This window comes from Amia ocellicauda, chromosome 9 (genome assembly GCF_036373705.1).
Source record: "Amia ocellicauda isolate fAmiCal2 chromosome 9, fAmiCal2.hap1, whole genome shotgun sequence".
NCBI lineage: Eukaryota > Metazoa > Chordata > Actinopteri > Amiiformes > Amiidae > Amia > Amia ocellicauda.
In genome coordinates this window covers 3202461-3226443 of record NC_089858.1, presented here as the reverse complement: position 1 = coordinate 3226443, position 23983 = coordinate 3202461, and the positions used below count along the sequence as shown (strand labels likewise).

At 48.4% G+C, this 23983-nt stretch overlaps 1 protein-coding gene across 5 annotated transcripts; it reads left to right on the top strand.

Moving 5' to 3' along the window:
* The first annotated feature begins 4333 nt into the window (after nucleotides 1-4333).
* Nucleotides 4334-23566, top strand: LOC136758383 (hamartin). Of its 5 annotated transcripts, none has more exons than XM_066712661.1 (22): nucleotides 4334-4584; nucleotides 9390-9642; nucleotides 9836-9939; nucleotides 10731-10883; nucleotides 11021-11165; nucleotides 12582-12736; nucleotides 12858-12931; nucleotides 13011-13189; nucleotides 13318-13412; nucleotides 14510-14645; nucleotides 14958-15073; nucleotides 15462-15555; nucleotides 15884-15985; nucleotides 16103-16697; nucleotides 17166-17236; nucleotides 17969-18135; nucleotides 18227-18409; nucleotides 18624-18734; nucleotides 19269-19391; nucleotides 19700-19887; nucleotides 20044-20202; nucleotides 20325-23566. In XM_066712661.1, the coding sequence occupies exons 2-22, from the start codon at nucleotides 9534-9536 to the stop codon at nucleotides 20836-20838; spliced, it is 3573 nt and encodes a 1190-aa protein (XP_066568758.1). In that variant the 5' UTR covers nucleotides 4334-4584; nucleotides 9390-9533; the 3' UTR covers nucleotides 20839-23566. The 5 variants fall into 5 exon arrangements, with proteins under 5 accessions (XP_066568758.1, XP_066568756.1, XP_066568757.1 ...); XM_066712659.1 differs by having other exon boundaries at nucleotides 15462-15576; XM_066712660.1 differs by having other exon boundaries at nucleotides 9387-9642; nucleotides 15462-15576.
* The last annotated feature ends 417 nt before the right edge of the window (nucleotides 23567-23983 follow it).

The window sequence follows — 23983 nt, the reverse complement described above, 5'->3', positions numbered from 1 at the left end:
CCAATCTTACCCTCAGCCCTATGTAGTGCTGCCCGGCGCCTCTCCTCCCTGATTTCCAATCTGATAGTTTGCGGTGGAATCTGACTGCGCTGAATCCGCCAATGGCAGCGCAGCGCAATTTGCCTACCCCCCCCCCCCCCAAAAAAAAAGCGCAGAGTCCAGCTCAACAACCTATCTGTCCATGAGCGACAATTAACACAAAGTGCAGACCACGCACTGTGTCTGTGAAGAGCCTTAAACTGGTGGATTTATCACAAAATTGTTCTCTTAATGCAAACATAATTATATTTCAATTATTATTATTACTACTAGAAAGAATCCTTATATTAAGAATCTTTCTGTAGCTAATGGTATGATACACATACTTTTTCTCAAGACATATAGGTCCTATATTTTGTAAATTTAGAAACATGACAATTTCCAAAGTCCAAAATTGTTAAATAATAGTTTTAAAATGCAAAGTCGTTATCTTTAATTGTATATATGCAGTAACAGCAAATAACACGATGATTTAATCACATAAACGATATATATATATATATATATATATATATATATATATATATATATATATATAATATCATATCATATATAATAGGTGTGTTTTTTATTCAGTATAATTTCACCGCTATATATCTTGTGTATTTGAACACGTCCATGTAGGTGTCTTTAGTAAAATGAACAGGACAGGTATCAAATCAAGCGTTTTCCTCAGGGGAATATTAAAATGAGTGTTTGGTTTGCAGTTGGTGCTGTTCCGCTATCGAGATTTCGTTTGTGAGAAAATAAATACACCAAACCAGTCCTGCCGTCTCCTGTCCGCAAACAGCGCAGTGTGTTGAGTGCGTGGGGCTGCATCCAGGCCGTCAGCATTTCCCTCCTTTAATTAACTCACTGATGGGACGAAATACGCACATTGATTTTTATTTTCTAATGAATTGTGAAAGCAGGACTTAATACACTTGTTACAATCCTTGTATGGGACTGATGAATTACAGAATTCAGAAGTAAAAGCTGCCACAATTATTATTATTATTATTATTATTATTATTATTATTATTATTATTATTTATTAGCAGACGCCCTTATCCGGGGCGACTTACGAAACATAAGAGCATTATACAAGTGCAATACAGTCTAGAATTACAGATCAAAGCATAGTACAAATTACAAGTTCAACATTACATGAGTGCAAACGAAAATATACAGTAAAACTGAAAATCTATTCTGTGCCAGATTGGGTTTGTAATTCAATTAATCTCTTTTTGAAATACAGTATATCAAATTGAATCTGTACATTATATATAAGCTATACAGTGTATAGTATTGAGTCTATACCGTGTGTATAATTGGATATATACGGTGTATAAAATTGAATCTATAAAGTTTATATAATTGAATCTATACAGTATATATAATTAAATCTATAGTGTATATAATTGAATCGATACTGTGTATAATTGAATCTGTACAGGATATCTAATTTAATGTATTCAGTATATATTCTTGTATCTATAATGTATATATTTTAACCTGTACAGTATATATAATCGAATATATGCAGTATATATAATCTATAATGTATATAATGGAATCTTTACAGTTATATAATTGATTCTATGCGCCACCTGCTGGCAGAGTTGCGCAGACGCAGCGCATCCTTGTGCGCAAATGCAAGCGCTGTGGTTTCATTTGTGTAATCAGGTTTCTTTCTCAGCAGTGGTTTCTTTGGGACAATAAACAATACATAACAGTACAAAAACGATGTACAACCCTTTAGGATTTGTAGCAGAATAATAACACACCCGGACTCATTCCTACAGAGGCTCCCAATGGTGTCAGCCTGGTGCGGGATCTATCTACCCTTGAGCACACATGCAGCGAGAGTTTCTATTATTGCCTTTTCTACAGTTTAACACAGTGCAAACAACTCACACCATGTAGGAATATGATTAAGGACAACACAATCTTCAATCTTAAGCGCACTGTGTTCGGATATTAAGGATAAATGTGGTAAATGTGGTGCGAAATGTTCCGCACTATGTGTCAGTGCGATTTAACACAGTGCAGAGCTGAGCTTCGTTAGGAGTGTTTCCAATTATGTTATATGTAGATTCTTTACATGCATTTATTTATTTTGTATTATGATATCGTGTTTTCTATCAGATTGACTTATTACTTAGGTCAGATTAACCTAATTAAATACCTAGTGCATGGGAATACATACGTAGAGTAGATGTAAATGTAAATGGACTGCACATAGTAGGCTATTATAGTAAAGCCTATATCTCTACACGAATAATGACTGTGCAAGATCATCAGTTCATAATTTCAATATTGTACACTCGGACTTGGACAATGCCACTTACTGCACTGCAAGTCAATGGAAACCGAATAACAATGTTATAATGTATGTCCGTTTATGAGGTCGATGGTTCTCCAAAATGACAATGTGTTGTTTCCTGCCGTGTTTGGAGAGGAGCAACTGCCACAACCGCACAGCTGAACATTTAGTGCTCATGACACGCTGGAGCCAGTAGATGGGGCTGGGGCTCTTTAAATACAAAAGCAGTGACTTGTTCACAGCAATGACGTACATTCTTCTTACAGAGAAAATAAAAGTCTTATTATACTTAAATCTTTGCAGACAACTGCCTGACTGCACAGAGAACTGATCAGCTCCCACCCAGCCCTGTCTTCTCTTTCCATCCGCACTTGTTAACTGCAGGGAACTTAGGGTTGGCTTAACTGAGCCCATCGAACCCTCGGTCTCAAACTGGGGCTGAATTACAGAGACCTGCGAAACCTGTGGCACGTTGGCCCTGCAGGACCGGAGCTTTACCCTAGAGGCAGAAGGTTAGGGGAGATAATTCAAGGCGCAGGGACATGGATCCACAGAAGCTGGTGGCCTCCCGTTGCAGCTGTGACACAGCAGTCTGGACGTGGCGGTGTTTTTCCTGACCCTGTCACTGTGATGTCCCAGATCTGTCCATTTCTATCGGTGGAGCGAGTAAGGGGTGGGGGGAAGGACCCTGCCTTGTATTTTCTCTCAATCAACCAAGGTTTATTTAATCTTCTTCATCTTCTTCTGCCAGTTAATGGTTTGAAATATTATTTTCATTCCAAGTGCACTGTCTTAAATAATCATTTGTAGTTTTAGGAGAACTGTAAAGGAAATGTTGAGGTAGACAAGCTCAACGGACCAACTGAGTAACTGGGCTCTGGGTTGGAGGAAAAGCCACAGGACACCCGGCCCGTTCAGGACCTGCGACGGAGGCTCTGACCGGTGCTGGGAACAGCTGGCTGAGGTATTCCTGCACCAGCACCTTTTTAGGAGTAAATTGCACCTGAAAACATTCTCACTGTGCCAATGACTCAACTCTTCAGGGGTTCATCTCGGTATGTAGGTCTCACCCAGGATGAAAATCAGAAGACAAGACCTGCAGGGCTCGGGCTGCTGGCTGGTTCTGGTTTGTCACAAGTCCCACTGTGTGTGCTTTAAGACATCTCTCTTGGGAAGGCACTCGTTGTCTAGTTTCTCTGGGGTTGTTCTGGAGAGTTGAGGCTATGCTTAGAACATAAGAAAGTGTCCAGTGGAGAGGAGGCCATTCGCCCCATTGTGCTCGTTTGGTGTCCATTAATAAGTGATCCAAGGATCCTATCCAGTCTGTTTTTGAATGTTCCCAAATTGTCTCTTCAGCCACATCGCTGGGGAGTTTGTTCAGATTGTGACGCCTCTCTGTGTAAAGAAATGTCTCCTGTTTTCTGTCTTGAATGCCTTGAAGCCCAATTTCCATTTGTTTCCCGGGTGCGTGTGTCCCTGCTGATCTGGAAAAGCTCCTCTGGTTTGATGTGGTCGATGCCTTTCGTGATTTTGAAGACTTGAATCAAGTCCCCATGTAGTCTTCACTTGAAATTCAGAACTAGGTTGTTCACATAGATCACGGAGACATTTGACAATCTTCTTTAGTCTTGTTTTTGTCACCCCAACAGAGACCTTTGAGGTGTTTAAATATTAATCCATGTTTGGTTATTCAGTAATCAGACGGCAAACAGTGAGATGGTGGCAAGGCTGGCACTGTGTGTGAACCCAGTGTGTGCTTGTTGTTTACCGTAAATTCAATTAATAAATACAGAAAGACAGAAAGCTTTGACTTTCCTGTCCAGATCACCCCCACAAGGTGTCATTATATTGGTCTGCAGGCGTTTTCTGGGGGTCAGAGACACCTTTCATTGTCCAGCACACTCCCGTCTCTCCTCTCCTGATTTTCTGTCCATCAGGCGCATGCGCGGCAGCTCCAGTCACGCGAAAGCCGCAGCACGCAGAAGCATACCCCTCCGCCGTGGAAAAACAAACTCGTTTTGCGTGGCGAGAAAAGCCGGCCGCTTCGTGGCGCAGACGTTTCTCGGTACAGAAACGAGAGGGCCGAACACGGAAGCACACGAGGCCTGCGCCGTGGGCACGGCATTAGTGTGGAGGGGCTGCGGATTACTTGCCTGCGCGGCGGCGGAGGAGGATTGCAGAGGGAGGGTCGTGAGGTGTCCAAGATGGCGGCGCCCTGTGGAGTGGAGCTGCTCTAATAGGTAAACAGGTCCATCTAATTAACGCATTTGCACAGATTTGAACACTTTTGAGGTTTCAGGACGCCGTGCGGGCAAAGGGTGCTTTATTGCGTCGGCCTTGATCCGCTCGGTCGCCGCTGTCAAAGCAGCTCTCGGGCAGTTTGACCAATCTTCCAGCGGGCGAGCTCGGGACGGTAAACAGCTTAAATAATAAAGTGTCGGTGCTGTCGGCGGCCGCGGAGAGGGACACCCACCCGGCCCGGGCTCATTGAGATCGGATCGGGCGAAGTTCCTCGGCTGCCGTGCTGTTGTGGGCTTGTTTACGGCCGCAGTCCTTTCCCAGCGCCGTGAACAGGCTTCTCCCGGCAGTGCAAACAAAAAGATCATTTCACTCCGCGGATTAGGGCTCCAGCCAACTTTCCGTGTCGGTCTCTCGTCCGTGTTTTTCTCGCCCTGTTTGTGATCAGACACGCAGTGTGCATGGCAGAGGACGCATGCACATACGTGTCCGAGATGGCAGTGCTGGCGATGAAAGGAAGCGGGGTCCGAGTGTCGCTTCATTCCTCCGCTGCAGTCGGCGTGTAATGCAATGAAATGCACGTTTCGGCGGACCCTTTCATCGGCACGGCAGCCACTGCAAATGTGGGTCTCTTCCCTGATAGAGAGGCTGTTCACCGCGGGAGCAGGAGGGCTATCTCGACCTGTCTTTGTGTTATATAATGTAAATGAACTGCTGTTTACTAGAGCTAATGATTCATTGATGTATAAAGAGTGGTGAGCGCTTGTAAAGTTGGTCATCGTTGCCTCTTCGGGAGATATCACCCGCTTGCATCAGTGGATTTACAGACTAATTCGTGCCCTGCTTGGGAGCTGAGTGACACAGTAAGACATCGCAGCTGAAGACAGTAGTGATGTTTGGTTCTCGGACCTGAAGGGTCTAGACCAGTGGTCCCCAGACCTGGATCGGGAGGACCCCCTACCCTGCTGGTTTTGGTTCCAACCGAGGTGCCGATTACTTAATTGAACCCTTAATTGAAGTAATTGGCTAAAATTTTACATTTTAAAATGAAAAAAAAGTTGGTTCCTTAATAAGATAAATTCCATATAGGCTACAATTCTATACATAGCGTTAAACCCCTACTGTTTAAAATAATTAAAAGGCTCTGATTTAGGAAATAATTAGTTATATTAAGGGTGCAATTAAGTAATTGACAGCTACTTTAGAACAAAAACCAGCAGGGTAGGGGGTCTTCCAGAACCAGGATTAGGAACCATAAGTCTAGAACAGGGGGTGTCAGACTGCTGATTTTTGTTCAGACAGGAGCTCCCAAATACGTAATAGTGTACTTGGGTAGGCTTAACTAAACCCTTATAGCGGATACCATACAATTTGTTAATGACTCAAAACATTGAACCCACAGAACATTTCGGAGTCTGAAGAGAAGTGTTCAGTTCATCCAGTTAATTGTTTAATTAGACCCAGCAGACACTGCGGCCCCCCAGGACTGGAGCCTGACATTCCTGGTCTAGAGTGTTGTGGGACCAATCGCACAACTCCAGAAAAGCCTCAATAGCGCAGTTTAATGGACCTTTCTGAGGTTCGCTTCACTGGCACATTTTATTCCACATCCCATTGAGTTTTCACACACGTTTAATGTAGTGACACATCGAGACCTCTTGTGTTCACGCAGTTGAAGGCGAATGTCTGATAACGTGCTGCCGGTGGCTTGTAGTGTTTAGGCATTCACCTCCTATTTTCAAATGATGTCAAGTCAGGTTTTATGTTTGTTGCCACTGAAACGGCAGCAGAGACTTTCACAGTAGAAGAAAAACAATCTGATTGAAATCAATTGCTGGCTTCTAGTTTTATTGATCGTGCTCTAATACGATCTGCAGATTTGTCGATACGCTATTCATTAAATGAGTGGGACGAAAGGCCTTGTTTATTTTATAACTGATTTGCACAGACCTGTTTAAAGAGTAGCGTTGTGCTTTTTGGATTGTGTCTTGAGGTTTGGGGGGGGGGATCGGCTTGGGCTCCCTGAGCTGGTGGCTGAACTGTTCTCTGAAAGTGTGGAATTTGACGAGACCTGTTAGGAGATTGGAAAACTAGCTATTACCTGCTTCTGTGATTGTTTGTCAAATAGTGCCTGATTTCATAAGATAGGGTTGTTTAGGTCCTTACAAAATGAGGGGTAGACAATAGAGATCTCCACTTGGATAAACTGGGTACGGTACCAAGAAACGGATAATGGACCTGTCAGACTCCAGGAACATCGCAGCTGGCAGGACCGCCGGGGACAGGGCTGCCGCTCCTTGGCTCCCTCCTTCAGGGGGCAGTCCCAATGGTGTAACGTAAACCCCCCGACTCGCCCAGAGTGATGAGAGCTCCTGCTGTGAACAGGGGGGTGGGGCAGCATTATTGGGGGTTCGGATGATTTTCCTGGAAAGTGTGTGAGCCTCCCCCCCACCCCAGCTGATGCTGTCCGTCAGCTCTGGTCCTGCAGCTGGACAGTACAGTACAGGCAGCTGCAGTACAGTACTGACGGGAGGTTGGGTTAGACCCTCGATTGTGGGTAGGCTCTCTCTGCCCGAGTGAGGCAGCTGGAGAATTTGGAGGAGAATTTTCATTACAATTTGGGCGGGCATATAGGTTCTTAAAAATACAGCATTCTCTGCTGTGTGTATGTGTTTGTATAGCAACAAGGTGGTGATTTTGTTGTGTGCGAATCAAGTGTGTGTGAGTTTCTAGTATTTTAAATGCTCTTTAGTTATAGTGTAGATACTGTGATTGGCCTTCATTTTTCTTTCTCCCAGAACCTCTTTTTGCAGTGCTGGCTATTGAATGTTTTGTTTACAGCATCCCAGAGCTGCTGGTTGTGTACTCCTGCTGGACTGCATTGACCAGAGTTGTGGCATGTTGTTGGTTTGATCTCGTTAGAAACATGGCAGAGCTCTGTGCTACCAATACAGAATAGATGATCTGTGACACGGACATAAATATCTCTTACTTCTTTCTGTTTGTCTGAAAAGCACGAACAAGAGTGGCGTTGTTCAACGTCTCTTAGCAATGCACTATGGGAGGAGGGCTTTTAAAATCCGAATCATGCGTTCTGCGGTGTTGTGATGTGATTGTTGAAGGGTTGGCTGCTGTAATCTTGATTTAATTAAATCAGACTATAGTCATATTTTGTTAGTCTATTGAAACACAGCCTACCTCACAGTTTAAGGAAAATTTTGGCTATTAAATCCTTTACTGCCTATAAACCGACCACTGATACTGATTATGAACACCAAAATGTGTTTTCTGGAATCTTTCTGGAACAACTTACAGTATTTGCAGGTAGAGCTATAACTACAGTACTTTATCTTTGCTTCATAATTTGGAAATAATCCTACTTAAATACAAAAAAAGCAAATACCTGTGGAATTGAGGTATTTGTAACCTAAGGTGTATATGTGCCCCTGGAAGCCTTCAAGGGACAATATTGTATTCAGAGGAAGTCTTCAATCTTTTAAAGCAATCCCAGCAAGAAACATGTAGTTATCTTTCACAGTTCAGGGTTTCCCGCAGCTATATTCTGACCAGACAGCGCACTTGACCAAAAAATCTCAGACGTGCGTTAAAACCTCTATTAAAAAGCAAGCACTCTCCCTCTCTCTCCCTCTCTCAGTCTCCTCCCGTCAACAGATCAGGACCAGAGCGCTATGCCTCTTAATTGTCTAGGGGAAACCCTGCAGTTGTTGCATTAGATTTACAGTCTGTTTATTTTGGTGACCCAGCTGATGTCCAGCCACCCCCGTGTCTTTAACAGCAGCGCAGGGATTAAGATGGGCGTCCATTCCAAGCTGGAGGACTGCGGGCAGGCAGAGCGTGGATGGAAAATGCATTGTTCTGCTTCTGCATGCTGTCCTTACCCTGGCACTGCCCTGCCCCACGTCCCATCAGGGTGTCTGTGTCTGGTCTGCTTTAAACTGCGTTGAAGGATATCTGTGGTCCCGTAAACAAGTCATCCTCTGAGAGAGTTCATCCAGGGCGTACATCGGCCCTTCTACATGTAGTTTGTCAATATTGGAGCTTCTGTTTCCCAAAATATATCCTGTCCTTTAAACGGCACCGGGAGTGGCCTTGGTGTAGCTCAGCTGGGGTCAGTAAAACGGGTTTTATATTGAAACAAATCATCCAACTGGGAGGGTTGTCTTCGCTATTTTTTGCTCAGTCCTAACAGAGTTGGTTCGAACCCCGATTCCTTAAAGGTGAAATATCTGATAAGTTATGTGGTTCGTGGGCCCATGTTCATGTTGGAGTTCATTACAGAAGCAAAGGAAAATGGAAATCCATACTCGTGTGAATCCAGAGCTGTTCTGAGGAAAGTATTTGATCATAAAAGTGCTGCAAACAAAGTGGGGCTGTAGCAGCATTTAGATTAACGTGGTCTTCTCAGTGCTTGATGAAATTGTTCAAATATCGTGTTATATATAGCACATTCTGGAATGTATATGTATTTAAAGGCTACTGTTTAGAACAATAAATAAATGTTGGCTCTGGGTTTAAAGGCTTTTTTTCTTTTTGAATGCATGTCATTTTCTGTCATTCATCATTTTGTATCGTTTGCTTTTTGTTTATATAATGGATTCTTGAATGTAGCATTTATTTCACTCCAGTTTACCCCTGAAGTGCACTTAGTATGAAAATGCACAGTGTGAATATATGGCGTACGATAAAATAACTAATGAGATGCCTTTTATCCAGCACTGTGAGATGCTCCCTGATGGGAACCGTTTCTGAGCCCGTCTTCAGTGTGCCCTGTCTGTCCCCCCAGCAGTGGTGCCTGGAGACTGAAGTGGCAGGTGGCCCCAGGAGCCGGCCTGGGAGGACAGGGAGCCGACAGTGACGTGCAAGAGCCCCCTCCATCCCCCCGTCCCCTCCTGCGTGTGACACAGCCCCGCACCCCCCGCCCGGCCACAGCATGGCTCGGGAGCAGCCCAACATGGGGGACCTCCTCCCTCTCCTGGAGTCGTCTGACCTGCACGAGCTGGACGAGATCAAGGCCCTCGTCAACGAGCACCTCAGCTCAGGTCAGCTCCCCTGTGAAACTGCATATTGTGTGACTGTTAAATGCTTTGGGTCAGGGAGTCTACGAAGCAATAATAATCACCACCAGGGTGACTCGTGTTTTTAAAGTTACTCGTCTGATTCTGATTATTGAGAAAAACAACAACACATACTTTTATAGTTATTCAATCCTTTCATTTCTCTTCCTCCTCACAGATCGAGGGTCCCTTTTACTGAATGGTCTGGTGGACTATTACCTGGAGACCAGCTCCCCGCAGGCCTTGCACATCCTGTCCTCTGTGAGGGAGCCTCACGACAAGGTGAGCGGCTGTGCATGTGGGCGGCCTGGAGCTCAGGGGTCAGAGGCCTGTACTCTCCGTCTCGCGCTAGACCAGGGCATGACTTGACTTTAGTTTAGTTTGGTTTATTGTTAAGTCCTGGATTGCACTTTAAATCCGTATTGTCTGATTGTTTTGAAGACAAAAATAAGCTCTAATATTGCATCTGTAGGGCAGGATATGGGGCATCTCCCAGTTCACTCTCATTTTGCCTCACAATATAACTCCTAAAAAATCAATTAGGCCAGTATTGCAGTGTTAAAGAAACCGATTAAGATGGTGAGAATGTAATGTATAACAATCCTTTCTAACAAGAGTTGCGTGCCAGTCGAAACCGCACAGCTTTCAGTTTCTGCTCGGTAGCGAGAGGTAAAACACAATTATCTGCTGTAAGTTGCTGAACGCTAGCGGTGCCAGCGAGATCCCGAACAATTCATATAGCAGCGTTGAAGGGGAGATGATGGCCCGTTGGCAACCTGCCCGCACTTACACCAGCGCCTCTCTAATTGCCTCTTACTCTGATGCGCACGGTGAACTTCAGGGAGATTTAACAGGTGGCCGATCAATACAATTCTAGGGAGATTTTACCCCCGTTAATAAAAGGCCCTAGACGTTCTTGGAAGCGAGTTCAAAGGCAAATACCGAGGGGGAGTTACTGTAGAAACATAACAACCATTAATCACTATAGTTTCACTCTTCAGCTTCAGATGTGTTTGCTCTCCAGACTCTTGACATGAGAGAGACGCTCACACGGGTCTGGTTGTCTGTTGCAGCACCTTTTTGACAAGATGAACGAATGCATGGCCAAGCCCGCCTGCCGCCTGGCCACCCTCACGCTGCTGGGGCACGTCATCCGGAAACAGCCGCCCTGGATCCACAAGATCTCCCGCACCCCCCTGCTGCTCTCGTTGCTCAAATGCCTCAAGGTACAGTAGACACTTGGCGAACCCCCGCGGTTAGGCTGAGGGCCTTGGAGGGAAGGGTTGGGTTTTGTCTGAATGAAAACTGGGTGATGTAGCAGTGGGTGTTTGTGTTCATCTGCTCCTGCTCCGCCTTCCCTCAGACGGACACAGACGTCGTGGTCCTCATCACCGGAGTCCTTGTGTTGATCATCCTCCTGCCCATGATCCCGCAGGCGGGCAAGCAGCTCCTGTACGAGTTCTTTGATATCTTTGGGAGGCTGGCGGCCTGGAACCTGAAAAACCCAGGTTAGAGCGTCTTGGTTCTCCTCCCTGTTCCACTGCAGGGTGAAGAACCCTTGAGTTTGATCCAATAAAGACAAATCCAAAATGTATTGAGGAAGAGGCTTCGGCGCAGACATGTAATATGTTTAAGTGTAGGCTTGTGATGTCACCAGACATAACAGAAAAAGAGCAACGCTAGAACGAGCAATATTTAAGAAACTCAGGTTGAAATAGAGATGTTTGAAGTGGTGTGTTTAGATTGATGTCTGAGCCCTAGTGTAGCACAGTATACTGAAAAGTCTTACTTTTTCAATACTTACAAATCTAAACGGATCCATTTAGAGAGTAGTCACAATCTGAACAAACTCCCCAGCGATGTGGCTGAAGAGACAATTTGGGAACATTCAGAAACAGACTGGATAGGATCCTTGATCACTGAGTTATTAATGGACACCAAACGAGCACGATGGGGCGAATGGCCTCCTCTCGATTGGACACTTTCTTATGTTCTTATGATACTAGTATTGTTGTTTTGTTCGGTACTTCTGTCAAATGTCTCGCGTCGTCATGATGGAGAGAATTAAGCCCGTCTAGTAATTTCTCTGAAACCGTGAGAGGGAGTTTTTAGGTGCTGAACTTTTCTCTGCGTATTATTATTAATATTGCAGACATTCAGTGTGCAACATTTCAACAAGCATATAAATATAGAATAATAACTGTGCTTATATGTATTTACATGATTACCATAAACAAAATGCAGACAAACATTGATTACAATTAAAGAACTAGAAAGATATGTCACTAGAATAAGCTTTTTCAGACTCGCACAGCAATAAACGCACCGGTAAAACAACCCCGGGCAGGAGAGGGGCGGAGTGCAATTCAGCACAAAGCACAACAACAGCACGAAACGAAAACAAACGCACAAAAACCCGAGCTTCTGAAATGATGTCTTTGTTTAACCCCAACAAAACAAAATCTGTCCATCACAAAGTATTTACAAAATGTCGTTTGGTTCAGCGTTGAATTTAAGAAGTATTTATTTTTCATTGGTATGCGGACGTGTTGAAGGTTGTGTTTCATAATACATTATTATAATGTGTAATTCCTTGATAAAACAATTCTGCTGTTCTGTAACAAATTACCTGCTTGTGAGAAATTCTATCTTTTAACAGTGTTGTAGTTGTATAGTTATTTAATTTTCTACACAGTTATCAGCATATTATTGAGTGTTTGAGAGAAAATAAAAAGCCCAATGCTTATTCTGTGCCTTTGGCGAAGATGTTTTTGTTGTTTTATTGTGGTATCGTTTTGATATTGAGTATTGTTTAGGTATCGAGTATTGTGATACTAAACCTGGTATCGGCATCATAATTCTGGCCCCTCCCACTGCTGTGACTTCATGGTAACAGGCTGTAACTCTGTCCGTCCCCCTCGCAGGCTACGTCACGGAGGTGTACTTGATCCACTTACATGCCAGTGTCTACTCGCTCTTTCACCGCCTGTATGGCATGTACCCCTGCAACTTCGTCTCCTACCTGCGATCGCACTACTGCATGAAGGAGAACATGGAGACCTTCGAGGAGGTGGTCAAGGTGGGTCGGTCTTCCTTCACGGGTCAGCTGTGGTTTTATTTTTAACAAAAGCGTGTTTTTCGAGATCCTGTAGAGCCTCTCATCCTCCTAGAAGGTGCTCAGTGTTCTTGCTCTTCTTTAGCCAATGCTGGAGCACGTGCGGATACACCCCGAACTCGTGACTGGAACCAAGGACCACGAGCTGGACCCCACCAGGTAATTAACCCTGCCGACACCCGTGAAGAGCATTTGCCTGTGTGTCCCCTTCCCCCTCTGATCGGCTCCTCTCCCGCAGGTGGAAGAGGTTTGAGATCCATGACATCGTCATCGAGTGTGCCAAAGTGTCCCTGGACCCGAAGGAGGCGTCCTGCGAGGAGGGCTACTCCACTATACCCGAGCACTTCTCCACGCACCTCCAGCACCGGCCGGCCGACTGCACCGCCAGCCCCTACGCTGACCTCCACAGCAGCTACGGTGAGACCCGGGCTCTGTCTCGGCATGAGGCCTCCTGGGATTGTGCCGAGAGCAGATGGCTGTTGTTGTTTGCCCGCTGGCTGCCGTCAGGGCCCTGTTGTGTGTTGACCAGTCGTGTGTTTTCCCAGGGAGCACCTCCTCGACGCCCTTCTCCACGCCGCGCCAGGCCTTGCCTCCGCTCTCAGGGACCCAGCCCCCCAGCCGCCTGCCCGACCCCACCCAGGTAACCTCTTGGCTATTTAAGCTTTACTTTTCCCCTGCCTCCCACAGTCTTTTTTCTTCCCCCCCCCCCCTTCCACTCCTCTCACTTCCTTCCTCTCATCGTTTTACTTTCTTGCAATGCTCGCACTTCCAGGCTGTAGGAGTGTGGGTTGTGGTTAACGAGTTAAAGGCCCGTTTGGTGTCGTTCTGTGCCGTTTGACTAGTAAACTAGTAATTAGCAGCAATTATTATAATCTGTACGTGACTTTTACAAGCTCAAGGCTTCCCACAGCTGTATTCAGTTAAAGTACATGCTAATGCTGACACAATAGTTCCTTAATATAGGTTACAGGAATGTATTGTGAGTTTATGCTCTTCAATGGAAAGAGTGCAGTTCGTCAATCTACATTTTGGAACGATAAATTAAAGTGCCCCGTTTCCATTTATTAAAGCGTAGCACCTTTGAATTTCGTACAGTTTTTGTTTTTCGTTGTCATTTAAGACTCAGCCTTTCGCAGCACAGATTCTTAAAGGTTACCGACGCGGTGTTTCTTATCACAGATCTCACTGTCGGTGTCCAACATCTGAATCCCCCCCCCTGGTTTTCAAGAGGCACCAGATAAGAGCTGCTTGTTCCCGGCGGCTCTGACTCACGGTGTGTGGGCGTGTGCGTCTCTCGAAAGAGCAGCACTGCAACCAGAAAAAACCTGCTCTCAAAACACAAACAAAAAGACAGCGGTTGCCAGCCAGTGCTCGGCTCATGTTTTTAGAATTTGTTGAGTCATTTTCCCATCAATATTATAAAAAACAACTTGACTGGGCGGGAGATCTGAAGGTAGACATTGGAACCTGATTGATGCAAATAGTAGTGCTGGAGGAAACCAGAGCAGCTCGTTGGAAAAAGGCACGGCTTTCTATGCAAATCTGCCGCATCCTGTTGCTCGTCCCTTCTTCACAGTCCCTCTCCTGCCCTGTTTTTGTTTCAAAGGACAGATACAAACGCGCTCGTGTGTTCGGTGCATCTGAAGCACCCTGCAGCGTCACGCGTGTGTTTCTAATCGGCTGCGCACGCTTCATGAGCCCCGCAGTTAACCAGTCAGTGCCCCTTGTGTGTTGAAGGATGTCATCTGGAGCCCAGCCACCATGTGTGGGATGTCCACACCTCCATCATCCCGCGGCATCTCGCCCACCAATGCCCCCGCCGAGCTATCCCTCAGTGCCTCTCACTTCCCCGGCCGAGTTCACAGCACACCAGGTAGGTGCATGTCGAGGGCCGGAGGGGGGGTCCGTCATGTGAGATGTGCTCCTGATTTCTAATCCGGTCTTCTTTTTGAAATTTTCTGACCGGTGTAGCCTGGCAGGACTGTTTCATGTTCTCATTCGGTCTCCGTGCTCCTCGTATGTGTGTAATCGCTCCCCAGTACAGATCCCTGAAGCTTAGAATGACCTTGGGGAAAGATTACATTTCTAAAGAAGCTAAAATGTCTGTCACCAGAGAGAAGTGAGGAAACTGTGATCATGTCTTCGGCCTATTGTATTTTCATCTGATCCTGTGTTGTCCAAGCAGCTCCTGGGAAAGGGACTCCCTCGACCACACCAGCCACCGCCTCCCCGCCCCCCACTGCCACGGACGAGTTCGTTCAAGTCGCCCTGCCCCCCTGCACGACCAGCCCGCCCCGCAAGGTACGGTGATGTCTCTGTGTACCTTTACTGTGTTAAAGAAATCTGACGCAGGTAAATCCCTTCTGCTAAAGTTAAAATGTGGGGTTTTAATGGTTTTAAATGAAAATTAAATGCAGTCTTTTTGCTTAGCAGCTTCAGAAATATGTGACACGTTCATTATGAGGGCACTGTCTGCTCAGGGCGGCTCTATGAGTTCATTTCAGTTTAGTCGGGGTGGGGGGATGGCTGTGGCGTTCGAACTACTTCCATGTTTTGGCAGATCTCGCCCCCCCCGGCCTCTCTCTTTGTGTGTGTGTGTCTCATTATCACTAATGAGGCTCAGTCACTGAGATGTGGTATCCCGGTCTGCCGTGTGGAACGTGTGCCTAATAGACGGGTTTGTCTCCAGGACGGGAAACCTGAATCGTCGAAGCCCGGGCTGGTGAGACAGGAGCCGGTCCGAGAGGCGGAGAAGGGAGGCGCCGACGCGGCCCCCGGCAGAGGTCAGCAGAGCGGCGTCAATGGTTGGATCATTTTCCTCAGGGCGGATGCTAGGCCCATTTTCTGTGTATTGAGGCTGTAATGAAAGTTGCGTGCGTAGACGTGTGTGTTGGTGTGTGAATGGGTTGTGCGTCCATTTCCTTGCTTTTGAGTGACGAAGATCTGGGCTCAGCTTCTCTCGTCTTGTTATCGACTCATCCTATCCCTGTCCCTGACTCTTCCGAATGATCTTGCCTTGAGCTCTTAGGGGGTGTTGTTCATGGGGCGGCTCTGGGGTAGGTGATCGCGCTGGCCTCCTCTCTGAGCGCTCTGCTCTGCTGTCCCCGCCAGGCGCCGCGAGCGAGAACATGACCGTGAGTCTGACCGAGCTGCCGATGTTCATCAAGGAGCTGGAGCAGCAGCAGCACAGGATGGAGAAAGAGCCGGAGGAAGGTCTGTGACAATGTCTGCTTTCCCCACAAGGCACCAGGGGCCAGTCACACACATCTTTCTTACACTGAAGTGTGTCTGTGTGTGTCTCTGTCTGTAATCTGCCGTCTCTCCTCCCAGATGCTATCACGGAGGAGCTGCTCCTGATTACCGAGGACCAGCGCCAGTCCCCGGGGCTGCGGGGCGGCTTCGACTCCCCCTTCTACCACACCACTGAGACCCTGACGGGCAACCAGAAGAAAGCCCTGCCCATGAGCGCGCTGGTGCCGGCGCCCGGCTGCACCCCCAACTCCGAGTCTCACCGCGCCGTGTCCACGCCGGACAAAGCCGTGCCGCTCGCGGTTGTGGAGGGCCAGGAGGCACCGTGCTTCTTCCAGCCAGTGTTCACGCCCATTGAGCATCCTGTGGCCCGGCACTTCGCCCGCAGCCCCTCGGCTCCTGCCCCCGGGGGGTCCACCCATGCGGGCCCGTGCGGCCTCTTCTCTCCCAGCCCCTGCAAGTCCCAGGCGCCACCCTACGAGGCCCTGTTCGACCTGGCGCTGCCCAAGGCCGCCGCGCTGTTTGTGGGCAGGAGGACGTCGGAGGCGCTGCACAGGTCGGTGGGGGAGCGGCCGGACGAGGAGGAGGGCGAGGGGGTGGTGTCCACGTCCCCCCTGGAGGTGCTGGACCGCCTCATACAGCAGGGTAGCGACGCCCACGACAAGGTGCTCAAGAGGTAAGAGTGCGTGGAGAACGGGGGCAGGGCGGTCGTTTAAGGTTGTTTTTATTGAAGTGGGCGTCTCCAAAGTGTGCTCTTTTAAATTGTCGTTCCTTAATTCTGTCCTGCCGTTCCTGCTTTTCCTAATTTGGCTTTGCAGGAGACGCCTAGATAGGATGGGCACGGTGCCATGTGTGTGCGTGTGCGTGTCTGGTGAGCAGTCTAGTGAAGGAGAAAGGGAATCTTGTAGTTTAAATCCCTCTGTGTGCCTTTTTAATTTCCCCTCTCTTCACCGCGTTTGAGCCGAGCGGCAGCGCTGAGAGAGCTGCACCATGGCAATGCTCAGGTCGGTGTGTTTTGGGGAGCGAGTTGTATATAAAGGAGTTAAATCGTCTCTCTCGGACGGGTGAGCGAGCCTCGACTCGAGCCCATTGTTGTTTGCCATTGAGCTTCCTGTCGAACACTTTGTTGTTTGTTTTGTTGCAGGTTACCTTTGCCAAGTAAGTCGGCTGACTGGACGCACTTTGGAGGTAAACATCAGAGTATTAAAGCAAAAGGTATTACAGAGTCTGTGACAGAGCAGTACTCAAACACAAAAACGTTTTGTTTAGACTTTTTCTGTTCTAGTGGATTCCTTTCGATCACGAGTGGTACACTATAATCGATGTGCATGTTCTCAACACGTGTTCTCATGTATGTTGATATACAAATAACCCCCCTCAGGTTTTACACTTAAATTAAACAAACGGGGAACAATGTGCCTTATTCTCACTTTGTACTCCATGATCGAAGCACTAATTGGAGTGATCTAAAACTGATGCATGTTTCCAAACGTAGATGTTTTGCTTTGCAGCTTGGCAATTGTTTGTAATGGGAAAACACTGATGCAGACCAATGACCAATTGCAGCTGGAGGAAGCTCCCCACTCATGTTTCTACTTCCTGTCGGTTTCTGATCCCTTTTTACCCGTTTCAAGTTCTGGAATGTCCAGAGAATTCCGACTGAATTCCATTCCAGGTGTTTTATTGCCGTTCCATATCGAATGCATCGCCACAGCCTTTACTAAAGAGATACGAATGATGCATCGAAACTGGAGTAGTAATGTATGGGAAGAAACCTAATCTACATTTACACAAGTATATATCGGAATACACAGACAGAGCCTCCCCCTGTGGATGTTGATATATATTTATGGGTTGTGAAGCTTCTGGAAATCTACCGGCACAGTAGTGATCTGTCCTATTGGGCGCCCGACTCCCTCTGAACCGTCGCTCTTCACCACCCCCCAGGCTCGGCGCCGCTGGACGAGCTGCACACCCTGCGCAGTCAGCTGCTCCTGCTCCACAGCCAGCTGCTGTTCGAGCGCTACAAGCGGGAGCAGCACGCCCTCCGCAACCGCCGCCTGCTGCGCCGCATCATCAATGCCACCGCACTGGAGGAGCAGAATGCCGCCATGGTAAGGCCTCCCGGGGGTCCGCCTCATGGCTCCGGCAGAGGCGGGTCCGGGTGTGAGACTGAGGCCGGGTCTGTCTGTCTCTCTCTCGCAGAAGAACCAGCTGAACCTGCAGGAGGTGGACATCCAGTCTCTGAAGGAGAGCCTGCAGGTGGAGCAGCAGAGGTACCAGCAGCTGTGGGACGACCGGGAGATGGTGGTGACCCGTCTGCACAGCCAGATCCGGCAGCTGCAGCAGGGCCGGGACGAGTACTACACCAAGAACCAAGAGCTGCAGGTGGGGCGGCCTGCGGGGCTTTTCCATCTCTGTCCTTAATGCTCAGTCATGTTTGTGATTTGCGCTCCCTGTCTCTCTCGATTTGCCTCAAAGGAGTTGTTTAACTGAGCAGCATCAGCACAGATCACGTGACGTGGCTTGTGTGTGTCCGCCGCCGTGCTTGTGTGCGGCCCCGTGTGCCGCCTGCTTCACGCTCTCCGGTTGGTCTTTGCAGAGTAAACTACAGGAGTGCCAGAAGAAGATGGGAGAGATGGAGGCAGAGCTGCAGAAAGCCAACAACAAAGTGTGCAACACGGGGCACCTGCTCAACCAGCTCTCGGTCAAGGTACGAGCCCTCTGGTCTGTTCGTGGGGATGCGAGCCGCTCCCCCGCAGATTCGTGACGTAGTGGTTCGAGGAGCCGATGCCAGACCTCGAGTGGCTGCCTTGATCCAAAGCCGGCTCTTGAAGGTCGTGTCTGATGTCTGATTCCCTGTCCGTCCGAGCTGTGCGGAGTACTTTCCAGACAAGGTCACTGCATTAACTGGCTTAGGGACGGGTTTGAAGCCCTGGACGACACTAGGGTTCAGTTCAGTGTAATGAGAAGCCGGTCTTGGTGCATTCATTGGGCGCTATATTGTGCGATTTGAGATTTTAACCGTAAGAGATGCATTTAAAGTGGAGGGCCTCGTGTTTAAGGGTGGTCTGAGTGTCCCAGTGTAATATAACACTCCTTCGCTCTCTCCCTCTCTCCTCACTCTTTTGCTCTCTCCCTTGCTCTCTCTCCCTCCCTTTCTTCACTCTATTGCTCTCTCACTCTCCCCCCGCTCTCTTCTCTCGCTCTCTCTCTCGCTCTCTCTCTCTCTCTCTCTGTCTCTCAGCTGACCAACAGCGAGGCCGTCCAGCAGCAGATGGAGTTTCTCAACAAGCAGCTGCTGCTGCTGGGTGAGGTCAACAGGCTGGCCATGGAGGAGCTGCTGCACTCCAGCCCAGACACCAGCAAGGTAGGAGGCTCTCTGTCCACAGCAGCTGTCCGCAGGGTGGGGGGGGTGACCTAGGGTGCTCCGGCCGGGGGAGGGGGCTCGGGGTCTAGAGGAGGTGGCTGAGAGAGGTGGAGGGTAACTGTAGGATGAAGTCAAGAGGCAGGGGGGTGGGGAGAAGTTTAGGACGTGAGCTGAACACATACACTCCACACGAGCACCTGGCAAGTGTCCAGATCGGAGCGGGCGTGGGCAGGGCTCCATTGTAACACGTGTGCGTGTGTGCGTGTGCGTCTGTGTGGGCGCCGGTGCGCGCGGCCCGGGGGTCCCAGGAGGTGGACATGCTGCGGGCGTCCTACGGCAAGGAGCTGGAGAAGCTGCGGCAGAGCCTGGTGCAGCAGAGCCAGCGCCTGGAGGCGGCCCAGCACCGCATCGGCGAGCTAGAGTCCCAGCTTGCCAAGAAGGAGCACCTCATCGTGGAGCAGAAGAAGTTCCTGGAGGACGTCAAGAGCCAGGCGAGGTATGGGGGTCCGACCGCATTGTGTCTCCGGATTGTGTTCTGTTTGTGTGTCTTTTCTCACAAAATACCACAGCTAACTTTGTGTCTCTGTCCCTGTGTGTGTGTCTCTGTCTGTGTGTTGTGTGTGTCTCTGTCTCTCTCGGTTTGCCTGCGCAGGGGTGAGCTGCAGGGGTCCCAGAGTCGGTACCAGGCCCAGAGACAGGTCACCCAGGTGCTGCAGACGGAGCTGCTGCAGCTGTACAGCCGTCTGGAGATGGAGCTCCCTTGTGAGGGGGCCGGGGCCGACATGGAGCCGTGCAGCCCCCTGGGCTCCAGGTAGGGGGTGCCAAAGATATTCACATCTAACCAAACCCATTGATTTAACATAAAACCTTTAGAATCACATGTGTAATTTCAGGATAGTATATTTCTATAATGGTTGTGTGTCTGTGTTGCAGGGGGTCCGGCTCAGAGTCGACCGTGCCGGGGAACGTAGCCGCCCATGACGGCCCAGGCAGCGGTCCGGCCGACTCCCCCAAGGGCAACGGTAGCACTTTATCATCCGGGAAGCCCCCGGCCCCCCCGGGGTCCCGCGGCTCAGTCAACGGCAGCCGGGACCCCCCCCTCCTGCTGGAGCCCTCCCCGTCCCACTGCCCCCCGGCGCCCAGCGACGCCCCTCTCACTGTTGGCTCCTACCCCAGCGCCAAGAGCTTCCTGGGCATGCGGAACAACATGCTGTTCCGCAACAAGAGCGAGAGCCAGTGCGACGACGAGCCGCCGCGGCTGGCCGGTCTGTCCCAGACACTGAAGACCGAGCAGTGCGTGGAGCCAATGGCGGAGGGGGCGGCCGCCGTGGGGCCAACCTGGGGGCCCGCGGCCAAGGAGGGGCAGCCGGATGCCCAGCAGAGAGCCAACAACAGGCAGCAGCTGCGCATCATGGACTACAACGAAACGCACCAGGAGCACAGTTAGAGAGAGGACAGACGCCTGGCTCAGTGTTATTATTCTCATTTCTTCAGTGGACACAGGATTTGAGCTCCATTAACAACCCAGCAGAACGACTACGGGCCCCCCATCTGGTTGCCCACCCTGTTTTTTTTCTTTGTTTTTGTGTGATTTCCTCCCCCTACCGTGGCTGAGTCTCAGATGCTCGTGGGATCGGCTGAGTGGAGACAGGTCCCGGCTCGGGGGTCTTCCCAGTACGGTAACGCTGAGGGTGAGGGAGGGTCTCCAGGTGTCATGTGTTTGGAATATAAAGCGCCACAGTTTTTCTCCCATCTCACAGAAATGTTCAAATAACTAGAACTAAAAAGAACTGCTATAAATAACAAACCAGGACTAGGCTTTCAAATAAACAAAGGGCAAAACAACATGGCTGTCCTTAAGCAGCGACTTTATAAGACCGAAATAGATCTAGAGTAGGAACGCAGTCTGCAGCCTGTGTGTTGTGGTTTGGTGGGGTGACTGTAATCAGCGGCCACTGGTTCAGGTGTTTGCGGGGCAGTCGATCACACCTGTGCCATATTGGACTCCAGCTGCCTGCTGCGCCCTGCCAGGCGCTCCCATTCCTCTCTGGAAGGCGTGGGTGGGGGCTGTGGGTGGGGGTCTCATTGTTTTGTGTGTTGGAGTCATGCATATCCGGCAGCACCGGGTGGTGGTGGTGATGGTGGTGGTGTTTGAGTGACGTGACAATAAATCAAAGCTCCTGCAACCCAACCCCGGCATTTTTTTAGTTAGTTCGTTTTCATTTCCTGTATTTGATTAATTTGTATTCTTTTTTTTTTTGGCGCCCCTCTTTCCCTCGGTCAGGTTTCTGTCAGAAGGGAAACGCAGAACGTGTCGCCCTTTAGCTCGAGCTGGTTTGACCCAGTCTCCTGCAAAGTGACCCACTGGTGCCGGACTGGAGATCCGAAATGGCTGTACCTCAGTAAGGTGGTCAGAGTTACAGTCACTGGGCTGGTGTCCCATTTCTTATCTTCTAGTGCCTCAGAATAATGCATATCACCCTCTTTAACGCTTATTTCGAATTTAAGATGAGTAGTGGGTATTGTGTAATAGGTTCCAGTGCCCTTCGGTTATCTCTTTCATGTGACAAATGTTACACCATCCATCCTGTGGCCCCCGGAATTTCAACATTGTGATGCGTTACTGTTCTTCAGTTGTGCAGCTCATGTAGAAACGTTATGAATAATAGGGCGATCCCTGTGCGTTTTTTTTGTGACACAAATGCAGCTTCATCTCAACGGTGAACTTGTTAGTGTCTTCCTCAGATCTTAGAGTAACCTGGGCGTTGTTTTAAAGAGGTCCAATCCAGGAAACTGGTCTTAGGACATGATGTCCACTATAACCTTGCCCCCCTGGCAGCGGGAAGAATCAATTCTGTGTGTTGACTCCCAACAAGGACCCAATAAGAGATTGTCACCTTTTTGTTTTTAGGTTTTTTTGTCTGCCCTCTTGGCGTCCGACCAGTTTTAATATCTGTGCTGGGTTTGTGACCTGTGTCTGGATTCTGTAGGAGTTTTCTGAGGGAAAGCTTTGGACCCATGGTTCAGTCTAATTAACCTGTGCCATGTCTTCATTATACGGTCGTTTATAAGCTAATAAGTACAGACGCCTGTGTTTGTAGTGAACACTGAGAGAAAATCGGGAGATTGAGTGACAGGAAATGCCGCCATAAACCTGCAGTGACCTTAATATTCCCCCATATCTTCACAAGCTATTTGAATACGACTCAAATGGGGGTCTGTATGCGTTAAGCTCGTGCACTAAAGATGCACAACTGCTGGCACCACATTCTCATGGTGGTGTGTGTTACAAGTGACCGAAATCTCCCCACGTTTCCTTAGTCAAATCGTGTGTGTGTGTGTGTGTGTGTCTTATTGCCATCCTTGCACAAAATAATTGAGGAGAGGTGCCGTGTCTGTGTGTGTCGTCCCTCTGCCTCCTGCCATTTTTAGTTTCTCATTTTGTTTTAGAAAATCCTTCTGGGGGGCGTTGTGTGGGGAACTCAAATTACAGAAAGGCACGGTGTTGTGGATTATCATGTTAAACTGCAGCTTTACATCCAGGACTTGTTTAAATTCATTTTGGCCACTGTTGGTCTGTCCAAACTACACTGTTTCAGCGAGAGGTGGTCTTCTGCTGGGATTGAGCACTTTGGCAATGATCTTTAACAGTTGCTGGAAATTATCATAGTTTAATTGCCGAAGAATTAATATTTTCCATGAAAAGGCTCCAACTTTAAAGCTGGAGAAGCCCGTCTGTGGCTCAGACACGACCCTTCCGAAACGGTCACTGTAAAGTCTGGAGATCTCCTCGGATGGGCTTTATATTTGATAGGTTTGAGGAACCAGTGAAGTATTTTCATAATTATTGTATAATCATTGGATGAAAGTTCAGTTTCTTTTATTTTATAGCTAGTACAAATCCTGTGGTCTGCTGAAAGTCTCTGCTGTTCTTCAGTCTGCCTTGCTATCATAAGCATGTACAACAATCCACTTTAAATGCCAATAATAGGAAATCCAGCATCCAAACAGACTCTACAGTATGGTACAATCCGAGCGAGAGGGGAAGGGAAGATCCGGTGGGACTCCTTTTTCGAGCAGAATGTTCTGAAAACCCGGAGAGAGAGTTCTTCAAAAGCAGTTGCTTGTGTTTAACTGTGAACGAAAAATTAAAAAATAAAATAATAAAATACAGATTTCTGAGTTTCTTTATCCCTTATTTCTGTCGCTTGGCCTCCTTTTCTGCTCACTGCCCCACTGCGGAGGTGTATTGTGCTGGGTTCTGAGAGCTCGGATCGGGTTCGGCAGTCCGGGTACTGTCCGGACCTGGAATGAGATCGTAATGAAACTTTAGCGGACCACATCGTTGGGGGTCTCTCGAGTAGGTGAACCCCGGGCTTTTGCCAGCAGGTTTTGGTGGATCGGTGAGTAACTTGGTGTGGTTGCCAGCAGGTCACAGGGCTGCCTCCTTTCAGATATGAACAAATTTGCTCGGTGGCTGAACTGCCCAGGATTGCGAGTGATCCATCTTGGGTTAAATGTGTTCCTCTGCAGAACTCCTTGCGATTAGCAATTCAAATGCATCTCCACCGGAGGGGTATTTAATGTGTATC